Source organism: Corticium candelabrum, chromosome 7 (assembly GCF_963422355.1).
Source record: "Corticium candelabrum chromosome 7, ooCorCand1.1, whole genome shotgun sequence".
NCBI lineage: Eukaryota > Metazoa > Porifera > Homoscleromorpha > Homosclerophorida > Plakinidae > Corticium > Corticium candelabrum.
This window is the reverse complement of record NC_085091.1, coordinates 5,767,347-5,778,995: the sequence shown is the minus strand read 5'-3', so window position 1 is coordinate 5,778,995 and position 11,649 is coordinate 5,767,347. Positions and strand designations below refer to the sequence as shown.

Sequence of the window (11,649 nt, the reverse complement as noted above, 5' to 3'; positions counted from 1 at the left end):
GAAAAAAATTAACATTCTCGAAATAGATTAGTGCTACAGGAAGAGTAAAACGACTTCATTATAGAACCAATGTCTGAAGTACTTATGCTAAAAATGGATATTGTTATTCAAATATACCAACAATTGTTTAAATGTACGGAGAAAAGCTCACATATGGCGATGGTTCGACTGTAGAATGAAGGCACTTTGTGTCACGTGATTGTGGGCGGTGTCGCACGTTTCCGTATGTTTTTCGCATCATGCAAGTCCATTTGTACTGTAATATGGCCACCATTCGTAGAAAGAACACTGAGGAAAGTGCGAAAGACCGAGTAATTGCAAGTCGCTCAAGGCTATCATGTGGAGTCTACGACGTACTTCCGACTGAGTAGCTTATAAACTGTAACTTGTTCTCGTTTACTGTTAGAGTCGTCTGAAGCGTCTAGACCCGTCTCTTGTGTGCTCTCGTAGTTGGCCTCGGAAAGCAAGACCAAAATAGTGCGCCGCGCAACACAGCAAGCATTCGGTCCGCAGTCCAAAGCCTTAACGTACGTTAACATTTACTGCGCGTGCGTCAATGGGTGAATTGTTCCTTTAATTAAATTGCGGCATTAAATAATTATAAGGAAACTCGCACGCAAAAAAACAAGTTGCCTTTTCTGTCAGAAATTCGACTGTAACCTAGTCGCCTGCAAAAACGACTGCGTAAAAGAAGAAATCACATTTCTAAACGATGTTAGGCGCGATGGCGTCACTGGTTGCTGGATCGCTTTACTGGAAAATCTCCAATAGCGCGACGTGACTTTGTAAATCAAATCATCTGATTAAAGACGACGCTTGAACATTTACTTTTACTTTGAGGTAGGTGTTGTTTCGTGGCGATGAGAGACGCAAGAGGAATTCGCCTTCTCATGTGCCTAGGTCTGTAACTCCGAGGAAACATTTGGTCAACTTCCGCCTTTCCTTGTTTTCCTAGTTTACGACTCCTCTTGTCGATCTGAAGTTTCCTAACTCCGATTTGTAATATCTAATGTTCATTAGAATGCCGTTGACTTGTAAGATAAACGTGCCGGGAACGAAGAAAGAAGTCTGTAATAGATAAAAATAATTCCATTCGATCAAGTGTGGCTGAGAGAGCGAATTCTATCTTGATGCTAAAAGGGAGGCAGTCAGAGCACATTCCAGAGAAAGTGTAGATCAGTTTCAGTCTGATTTTTATGAGAGAGATTTCAAAGCAGAGCTAATGAGCGGGTTAGTAGGGCTACAGATGTAAGAGCGTTGTATCCTCGATGTTCTGGACCATTGCGCATGAAAAGTCCCAGCAAATGCCTCCAGCGTCTTACTCTCGTCGCTGCGAGGGTCTAACTACTTCACAGTGAAGGTGAATGTTCAAGTGTTGTCTCCTAACAAGCGATCTGATGTAGTGAGTCGCGTTGCAAATCGATATTTTTCCAATACAGAACGACCCCTAAGGTGTGACGTCATGCCTCGCGCACCTTCTTTATCTGGGACAATTCGAAAAGCGATTTCTCCTTTACGGAGTCGCTTTGGCTAGCGACTAGGATATCACTGAATTTCTCGAAAGTAAGTCTATTATTCAAGAGCAACTTTGTTTTGTGTGCTAGTTCTCCTTTTACAACCCAAATAAGGTACGAGCAGACGTGAACAAACGGCTATTGCGCATCTGGTTAGCACACAAAGCCATGAACAAAGACTCAATGTGACCTCACGCCCCCGCATCTTGTGAAGTGTAGCTACACTATACTAATTAGCAGTAGAGAGACGTCAATTGAACGCAATTCCACAGCCCCACTCAAGACCCAAATTATAGCTACCTACTAGAAGTTAAACGACAATAACGTTGTAGTAGAATGATGATAGCAGCGCGCTTGCTAATATAGATTAATTAACAATATAACATATGCCTGCTGTTTAGTCATGATGGTTCGTTGCGCCGCACTAGCTAGTAAGTCATTAATGGTGGTGCTTGAGAGAAATTCGTTCCCGTCTTGTCCATTACTTTTCCCAAGTTCTGTGGAGGAAAAAAAGGTGCACAAATAATTAGATCATTAGAACGTCAAAATCACCACCTAGGTGTCGCATGACAATCACGTCACACGATACGAAAACAAAAGAACACTTAGCAGCGCTGCAGAGCAGTCGGGACTCAAACTTCAGAGAGACGGTATGAACGAGGAAAAATTTGTCGTCTTCTCAATTTTTCTGTTGGTCACAGTCAACCCGATTTGTTCTGATGCTTCCTCGCCATCTCTGTAAAGAAAATAGATTAGCAATGTACAATAGTCGTCACCTCTAGCTTGCGTTTGTGTCTATAGTCATGTGGTTGCACCAAGAAACCTTATCCCAGGCGAGACGTTTTTTGTCTACGTTCATACTGAAGCCACCAACCCAGCAAGTAGGCAGTTGATATCTGTAAGTCTAGATAATTCTACTGGGCACACCTTCGCTGATGGAGGCAGGCGTTCGATAAATTCAGGTAATAAACAGTTTTTGTGCTCGAAGGTAGTCACAGTAAATTATCACTGTTTAGGTTCTTTCAACAAGTTCTTCTTGATGGTATGTCTCTGCTGTCTCTATCGAGGTCATATTCGTGTTACAGTTACTGCCTGGTTTCGTACAGACACCACAAAATGCTGATCCTACTGTGAGCGACTACTACATTTTTGTTAACAAAGTGGCCGGGACAGGAAGGACTCAGAATATAAGCCTACCAGTTAGAGTTCTAGGAAAGAACAAAATCATCTTGATTCAAACTGACAAGCCCATTTACAAATCTGGAGAAACAGGTAGAAATTGTAATGTTAATTCGATTAAACAATGTCAATTGCTACGTTTTGTTTCTAGTAATGGGAAGATCAATTGTCCTTGATCGTCATCTAAGGTCTGCTACAGGAACTGTTTCAGTCACCATACAGGTCTACATTATAGATTTTTCTAATAAAAATAATTGTGATTAAGTTCATTATTGATTTAATTACATTTAGAATCCCAGTTCTTACACAATGGGACGTTATTATAATCTCACGCTCGATTACGGTTGGTTTGGGTTTTTCAATTTTGCCAAATATAGCAGCATATTGCATTTTCCTACGATGTGCATACTACTATCTAAGGTATCGTCTTTTTAGGTGTTGCAGATTTCGAATTTCCTATATCTTCAGAACCCGTTCTGGGAACTTATCGGGTGTGTTCTACCTATGAGGTAACTGATTGAATAACTGTTGTTATTTACAATGATAATTCCTTTTTCTTAATTGAACAGGGTTTTCCGGAAGGACAGCAAGCATGCTTTACGTTTGAAGTTGAACGTTATGGTAAGTCACATGTAAATCAATATATGCCCACTTTGGTGCCTAACTCCGTTTAGTTTAGTTCTTCCAAAATTCTCTTGTACTATCACTCCTACCGATGAATTCTTGCCTTGCTCACTAAAAACTGCCTGCTTTTCGGTATCAGCAAAGTTAGTTTCCTTGTTAATAGTCTGTATAAAATTATTCTGTATGTCTAATATCGACGTTCCAGATATACGTATGGGCAAAGGGTTGAGGGAAGTTTATCAGCGTCAGTGGTACCTAGTTACACGTGGACACGATGCTTTCGCAGACAGATTACGCGGAAGAAGGTGAGTCTACTAGCAATTAGAGTGTGTATATATGATAAGGGCTCCCTAGAATAATGTAAAGTGCGTTCACGCATTAGAGAGACTGGTGGAATGTGACTATTTGCGCGACAAAGGTGTTGCCCTCCGGCCGGATATTGGTATCAATCGATAGCTCTTCACTTGCCGCATTTAATTACATTCACCATTCGGCTACAGAGAAGTAACTGAGGTTAATAGAGCCAATTTTCTGTATTTTAATGAGTAGGGGGCGGAGAAAGGCGGGACTAAGGCGTAATTAGGCTTAATTGCATAAAGCTAAGTACATAATTTTTATAGCTAGCAGGCTGTTAAAAGTAAGCCAAAACAGTAAACTTCCGAGTTGGGGTGTCAGTTAGCTTAGAAAGAGTGCGTCTAGGATCCGTTTCTAGTCTTCATCCTTGGAACTTTCAGTTTCAAAAGACGACGAATCGTCTGATTCAGTACCAACTTCAATGACCATCTGCTCTAAAACGTCGTCTAACGCACCGTGTATTTTCCTGTAATGCTTCTCCACTTTATCATGTACGTGCCTCACGCACTTTGCCCACTTTTCAACAGTAACGTTTGCTAGCCTTCTCTATACAGGCGCTTGATGTTTTCCATCGTAAACCCAGTAATCCCTGTGTTGTGCTGTGCTGCATCGCTGTAGGTCAGAAGAAGCAGGAAGGTCAAAGTCCTCATAGTGATGTCATCAACGCTCAAGAATGCACTATATGGCTGGTCAGTTTGGCTCTGTTATGGTCAAATTAGCCAAATGCTCGTGGTTTCCAGACGGTTCTCTGAGCGAGAAGTGAATAAGTGTATGTATCTGCTACATATAGCTGTTCCTGAAAGAGGCAACTGACACATACAACCAGTGAGCGCATAGAAACGTCCAGGTCTGTTGTCATGGGTTATAGAGAAAGTACAATTTTTAGTATATCATTGCATCATGAAGCAAACCGCTTTTCAACCCAGCGAGGCAGCCAGAGGCACACGTTCCTGTGACAACATAACATCCGTTTACACAAGCACTACGCCACGCCTTAGGGTGTATCCTACATTCCACCAGTTGTTCTAATTCGTGAACGCACTTTAGGTTTTTCTTTCTAATGCAATGATATGACCGTTATTTATCATGTCACGAGGTATTTGACAACCCTGATTGTCATCAGGTACTAATTGTACGCTTGTATGAGCTGAGACCCTACCGCAGTCAAAGAAAATCAGTATACCCTACCGTTTCCATGATGAGCAGCACAACACACTGGTTTCTGTAACACGCAGATGATTTGATATGCCTCTAATGAGCTACTAAACGGTTAATGCAGCTAGACTCGATCGAATTAGTTACAAAACGGTTACTAAAAAACAATTAAGAAGTGTGATTTACGTTCTCACAGCCCAAAATGAACGGTAATTCAAATAATCAACGGCCTTGCATAATACAAGTCAGTTACCGTATGAGTGACTCTCCCTCATTGTTATTACGCTTGGCAGAGTGCCAGCAAATACTTCGATAACTACCTCGGCTTTGCATCGGTAGTTATCTTAGAATTTGTTGCCATTTCCCTTGGCAATAACAACAATATTCTTGACGTGCCCATAAATAGGCAATGGCACTTAACACTATTATCATTCAGATATTTATGTTCTAAGGTTAGGATTAGGGTTTAAACGCGTAATGAAACTGTAAAGCCTTCCTAAACAAGTAACAAGTACAACTGCAAAGAGAGAATAGTCAGTACTTTCCGCTGTCGCCGACACACGGATGTCTTGTCAACGGCTAGTAAAACGATTACAGTACACACAGATACGCAATCGGTTTACAGCCGCTGTTGTCTATACTTGTTATCTGTAGATTTTCGCCAGTATAGATAAAAAGGAGGATTTAGCCTAGTGTATTACTTTTTGTGAACATAAAAAGCAAATATATGCATAACATGTTTATTTGCCTGCATCAATTGCAGATTTATGGATCAACATCGATGTGCGTTGAAGTCTGCTCTAATGGATATACTTTCTGTGGAGGATACGTAGTAATCGATGTCAACGTAACTGATTTCACGTCTGAAACCACTGTCCAATGCGAAGGGCTGACCCGTGTACCTGTCAAAAATAGACCCTACAAACTCACAATTATTGATGATGATCGCAGTTTCCACCCTTGTCATTCTACAGTCGTAAAGGTAAACGTACACAAATATGAAAGATTTTTATTAGACAATCGATGTATTACACGTTTAGGTTGCTGCTTCAACTGTGTCTGGAAACCCAAAAGTAGCAAATGTAAGCTTAGCTGTCTCCTGGGATGCAAAGAACAAAGCATCATGCAGAGTAAACAGACGACGTGCATTGAAACTTCAATATCAACTTACCGACAGCAGAGGCATAGCGACTTTCTTTGTTTGTATGCCTTGTAGCGCATTGAGTGTCAGCTTTCATGTAAGTCATATATTATGACCTAAGTTAAAAGTAATTCTTTTTAAAACAAATATGCTTTTGTAGGCGTTTACAGTGCCAGATACATCCGAACCCAGTCAATTTTCTCATGCATACAGCGTTCGATGGTTTATTTATTCTAAAGCAAGAATTGCTTTATCAGCCAAAAACCAGATAATACAGGTAATCTGAAGTACAAAACCTAAAGCCGGGTTCACAATATGCTACGAAGAGCAGTGCGCTTTGTTTTATAATTTTTGCGGTCAGATTAATTCCTATCATCTCTGAGTGATTCACAATTTGTAGCGCACTCTGACGACTCTAGGTACGTAACTTGTAATTTCTTGATGGGAATAGAAACTGTAGTCTGTTGTCGTTTGTGTCTGATGTGTTGCTCCAAAGAAGCAATAAGAAACGGAAGCGTAGTAATGGTCGTCATAGTCTTCAGAGACTATGCGGGATATTTACGTTACCTAATTAGAATATTAACCTTCTGCTCTGATGTTTAAGCTACTCAATTTGCTATACCCTCAAACGGATACGGCTTGCGGTTGACGCAGGGATAGAACTGAATCCTATCCACGCGTTACCTATCAGTCACTGTCCGAACCCTCACGTTACATGGCTTGAAGGCATTCACAATATGCCACGTCCTTTGATGTGGGACGACGCTATTCAAGACAACGGAGTGCACAGCTCTCCGTCGTATTTCGTGAACCCGGCTTAACTATTTCTCAAACCTACAAATTTGACAATTTTAAATATCTGGCAGATTGGAGAATCAGCAAATATTACGGCTTCATTTTCTAGTGCAGCAGTAGCGAACTATTACGTAAAATCAAGAAAACATACCGTAACTACATCATTCCTAATCATTTTTGACTAAAGGTTGTTAACGGTGGAAATATTGTTGACCACGGTCGTTGCTTACCAAAAAGCGACAGAGAAGCTAGCAAAAGGCACAAACAGTTGTGTCAGAAAGGAGGAATTAGAAGAACTTGCTATATCTCGTTCCTTGTTACGTCATCAATGGCTCCAAAGTTTACTGTGGTCGTTAGTCAGAAAGTGCTCGCTGCTTCAAGGATCGCTTTCCATGTCATTCAGAGTCCGGACTCTGCGGTACTTGATAGAATGCATATCTTGTATTTTAATGTATGAGTGTCTCATTATCTATAAAGATATCAATACAATTTCAGCACAAAAAAGTGAAGCCAGGAGAGAAAACTAATCTGCTGATTAAAGCACCTCCGATGACATACGTGGGCGTAGTAGCAGTAGATCAAAGCGTTTACATTCAACAGGATAAAAATCAACTAACACCTTCCAAAGTTAGTGCGACAATCGCAACTGCAAGAACGACGTATAAGTCCTATATTGTCTATATTGTATTTACATCATTGTTTTCAGTTATATTACGAAGTAAGCGCATTTGATGAACACAAGCAATTGCCCGCTGAGTCGTATGTGTGTGATTGGCTAATGCACTGGGATTGTTCTTGTGTGTGTTACGAACTATACCCCATACCGACTGGTCAAACTGAAGAAGACGTAGACACAACTAATCCGCCTACGGTCGAAGTTGATTCCCCAGATATTCTATCGGACGAAAGAGGTAACAACAGAGATCTACGTAGACCTACAAGAGACGTTGGAAGAAACAAAAGGCAATATTTAGGTAATCCTGACGACATTGTCGACCCATTTGCACCTAGGAGAAATGCTAGCGAAAGGTGCTGTTACACAAATTGCACTGTGGTGTACTTACCTAAGGAAAATTGCTCTTATTACAAAGCAAGCAGCTATTTTACGGTATTTTGACGATTTAGCGCTGATTTTAAAAATGTTTTATGCGTGCTGTTTACGAACAGTCTTCTGGAATTCAACTATCTGACAGTGAAACGGCACCACCAATGGCTTGCCTGAAACCAAATCATCAGCCTAATGTCACCAACGACTATTGTATGGAATCGTGTTTTTGTAAGAGAATATATATCACACGTTGTATAATTAGCATAACAGTGCATCGTGTTATGACAGATTCTATTTTTGGAGAAGACATTAACGGGGAAGGAGCTACATATCCCAATATTGTGTATAATATCCCAGTTGATGAAAGCGATGATGTGCTAAGCCCGTCTCGTGTTCGAACACACTTTCCTGAAACTTGGTTGTGGTTTCATCGAATGATTGGGTATTCTATTTCTATACTTACACGGAATCGCACATATAAAAATATGCTTTAGAAACAACACAATGCATGAGGAAGTTACTGTTCCCGATACGATCACGTCGTGGGTAGCAGATGCCTTCGCTGTATCTCCATCACACTCAATGTCCATCGCCAGTCCGGCAACTCTGACAGTCTTCAAGCCATTCTTCATCAGTATCAATCTGCCTTATTCAGTCATAAGAGGAGAGCTTGTAGAGATTACTATCACCGTCTACAACTATCTTGAAACCAGATTAACCGTGAGTGCATGTATACGAGTACGTCTATTAATCAGCAGACGTAATACAATGAATTTACTCGTCCATACAGGCCTTTGTTGACGTACACGTGGATAAGAACGACGCCCGCCTAGTGCAGGAAAAACGATACAAATCTGTGTTGAATCGGCGAACAAGGATACTTGAGCTTCTGCCTGGATACGGAAAGCTAACATCTTACTTACTTTTGCCACTAAGAAATGGCTACTTGCCAATACGTGCAACCGCCAGATCTACACTAGGAGCAGACAGCCTAATACGAAACCTACTTGTCGAAGTAAGAAACGCTATATACCGGAGAAAATCCAAAAATCTGAATTTTTTTATTACGTAGCCGGAAGGCGTTAAAGACGAATATAGCCTGTCATCACTTCTGTGTTTGCAAGGTAAATAATTGTTGTTCAAGTGCACAATATTATCTAATCTATCATTGCCTTCTTCGTAATAAAGATGACGAAAATTCTAAATCTAAAATTCGTGCTGACGATACTAATAGCATAACATACGTCTTCAATGCATCACTGCCACCCGATTTTGTTCCCGATTCAGAGAGTGCAGCAATTTCAATAACAGGTTATAAACGCACTGAAATATAAAAAACATATTTTTCACGTATGTGACCGATGTGGCTGTGTGTAGCAAATTACATGGGACCGACGATTGAGGGTTTAGAAAATTTACTGAGATTACCGACAGGTTGCGGAGAACAGAACATGGTCAATTTTGCTCCTGCCGTCTACATCGCTCGCTACCTCGACACAGTCGGTCAACTCGATGAAGTCACGCGAAAGAAAGCTCTTTTCTTCATGCAAACAGGCAATAGAAAACACAGAAATATAGATGGAACACCAATCTCACCATTGCTAAATGCATTTAGGATATCAAAGACAAATGATATTTCAACGAGAAGATGGATCCTACAGCTCTTTTGGGAACAGTGATCGCTGCGGCAGCATGTGGTAATATATTACAGACAATGTTTGGAATTCTCTGTCTACATTTACTGACATAAAATTTAGGTTGACAGCTTTTGTGTTGAGATCATTCGGTCAAGCAGACGGTCTAATTGGAATGTCAATTGACGAAAGAGTGCAGAACGAGGCTGTTCAATTTGTCAAAAACAACCAGAACGCAGATGGCTCATTTCCTTCTATCTGTAGTCCTATACAAAAAGAAATGCAAGGATGCAGCGGTGGTATTTGCTCGCTAACGGCTTATGTCACATTAGCTCTTCTAGAAGCAGGAATATCTCCCACAGTGAATAAAAAATTACGAAATAATGAATCTGAATTTAATATATTGTTCCATATAGGACGAGAGTATCGAGTTGGCTCTGCACTATCTATCAAAAAGATGTGTATCCCAGAACTGTAACAGCCCGTACAATCTCGCTCTAATAGCTTTCACGCTGTCCAGAGCTGTAGGATATGGCAAACAAACAGAGAAAGCTTTAAAGGCTCTTCAAAACTGTGCCGTTACAGAAGGCGACCATACTCACTGGCAGTATTCGATCGAAAGAACATGTTATAACCTATGGCCATGGTCTTATTACTGCCGGACAAGGTCATGTGACGTCGAAGCGACCGCATACGCGTTATTGGCATATACTGATCAAGGAAACATTGCTTACAGCTTGCCAATAGTCCGTTGGTTGATCAAACAACGTAATCCTCGCGGAGGATTTAAGTCTACTCAGGTGTTTGGCACGAATTTTTTTAGAATTAGAGAGTTTTCTCGAATTGAAAATTGCTATTGGCAATTCTAGGACACCGTGGTTGCTCTTCAAGCTCTCTCTGAGTACGCCAAATTATCGGTGTCTCATGGGCGTGTCTTTGCAAGAGTATTGCTGAATGCTAATCAACTCACAGAAAGTCTATCTCTCGACTCATCAAATGCCATGCAAGTGCAAACCATCACAGTCAGTCATGCATTTGCTAAGCCATGCACTTATTTAAAAAGCATCCTGTATATAGTTGTCAAGCCTGCCAACACTGATTAACGTTACAGCAAACGGTAGAGGCTGCATATTGGCATCTGTTGGTGTTAAGTACAGCGTACCTAAACCTGAAGAGACTGCTGCCTTTCACGTTTCTGCCAGAGCTCAAATACAGAGAGGTGCATGCAAGTATTTGGTAAGAGTGTGCAACAGGTAATCAATCTAGAACTGATAGAAACAACCCGGATTTCTACATCTTACTTCCTTTTTCAGATGGATTCAAAACAATCCGGACACTTCAAATATGGCCATATCTGAAATTACTTTCTTTTCAGGTTTTCAACCTATTCAAAGAGAACTGAAGCAGGTCTCTCATTCTGTAGGATTATTTTTCGATGCAAATAGTGAAATGTTTCTAGCTTGTGAAAAGTAACCCCTGTAACATCAAGAGGTCAGAATTCAAAGGTCGTACTCTCAGCATATACTTTGAAGAAGTATTTTAATATAAACCTGACTTTGGACAAATCGCATGACGTTGAAGACTCTATTGCAGGTTACGCAAACCCAATGTTGTTTTGAAGTAACAATGAAGAGGGCTTCGGTGGTGGCACATCTCCAAGGTGTTCCTGTCATTACATATAACTACTATGAGCCTGACGAGAGAGGAGGAACAATGCTGTATCCTCGCCGAGAATGCCTTTGAAGGAAAAAGGCTTTACAGTTGAACTAGATGTGTGTCTGTAGCATGTGCAAAGAATGTGCTCTGTTGTTTGAAAATGATAAGAAAACATCTCAAATTATTGGAAAATTTATATAAAAAGCATTGCCTTAAAACTTCTACACTCGTTGACATCGATAATGTACTTAATATCTGTAATTTGACATTTATTATGTCTGTTTGTGAGCTGCGTCAGAGGATGGTCTGGCCATTTAATTTTTTACATTTAAATTTTAATAATTTTATTTTTCAATGTTCAATTTTTAGTTAAATTTAATTTTTAATTTTTTACTTGCATTCTAATTTAAAATTTTTGTGTTTATTAAATTTTAATTTAATTTGTAAATTTTTAATTTTTAATTTTTAATTTTCTATGTTTTTTGTAAAATTGTTTTCATCTTTTGATGTTTGATTTTTGTGATCTTTAGATTTATCTTTTAAAGTTTG

At 40.1% G+C, this 11,649-nt stretch overlaps 1 protein-coding gene across 1 annotated transcript; it reads left to right on the top strand.

Moving 5' to 3' along the window:
• Window positions 1–1,766: 1,766 nt before the first annotated feature.
• On the top strand, window positions 1,767–11,304 carry LOC134181756 (C3 and PZP-like alpha-2-macroglobulin domain-containing protein 8). Its single transcript, XM_062649021.1, has 32 exons — window positions 1,767–2,252; window positions 2,316–2,476; window positions 2,531–2,556; window positions 2,621–2,786; window positions 2,845–2,915; window positions 2,985–3,202; window positions 3,263–3,314; window positions 3,373–3,460; window positions 3,523–3,622; window positions 5,590–5,808; window positions 5,867–6,064; window positions 6,128–6,244; window positions 6,834–6,893; window positions 6,950–7,180; window positions 7,240–7,389; window positions 7,469–7,673; window positions 7,737–7,870; window positions 7,930–8,038; window positions 8,099–8,252; window positions 8,305–8,530; window positions 8,601–8,825; window positions 8,883–8,934; window positions 8,999–9,121; window positions 9,188–9,364; window positions 9,426–9,507; window positions 9,568–9,805; window positions 9,861–10,244; window positions 10,314–10,466; window positions 10,522–10,697; window positions 10,758–10,851; window positions 10,904–10,978; window positions 11,038–11,304. Exons 10-32 carry the CDS (start codon window positions 5,608–5,610, stop codon window positions 11,185–11,187), a joined length of 3,714 nt encoding a protein of 1,237 aa, XP_062505005.1. The 5' UTR covers window positions 1,767–2,252; window positions 2,316–2,476; window positions 2,531–2,556; window positions 2,621–2,786; window positions 2,845–2,915; window positions 2,985–3,202; window positions 3,263–3,314; window positions 3,373–3,460; window positions 3,523–3,622; window positions 5,590–5,607; the 3' UTR covers window positions 11,188–11,304.
• The last annotated feature ends 345 nt before the right edge of the window (window positions 11,305–11,649 follow it).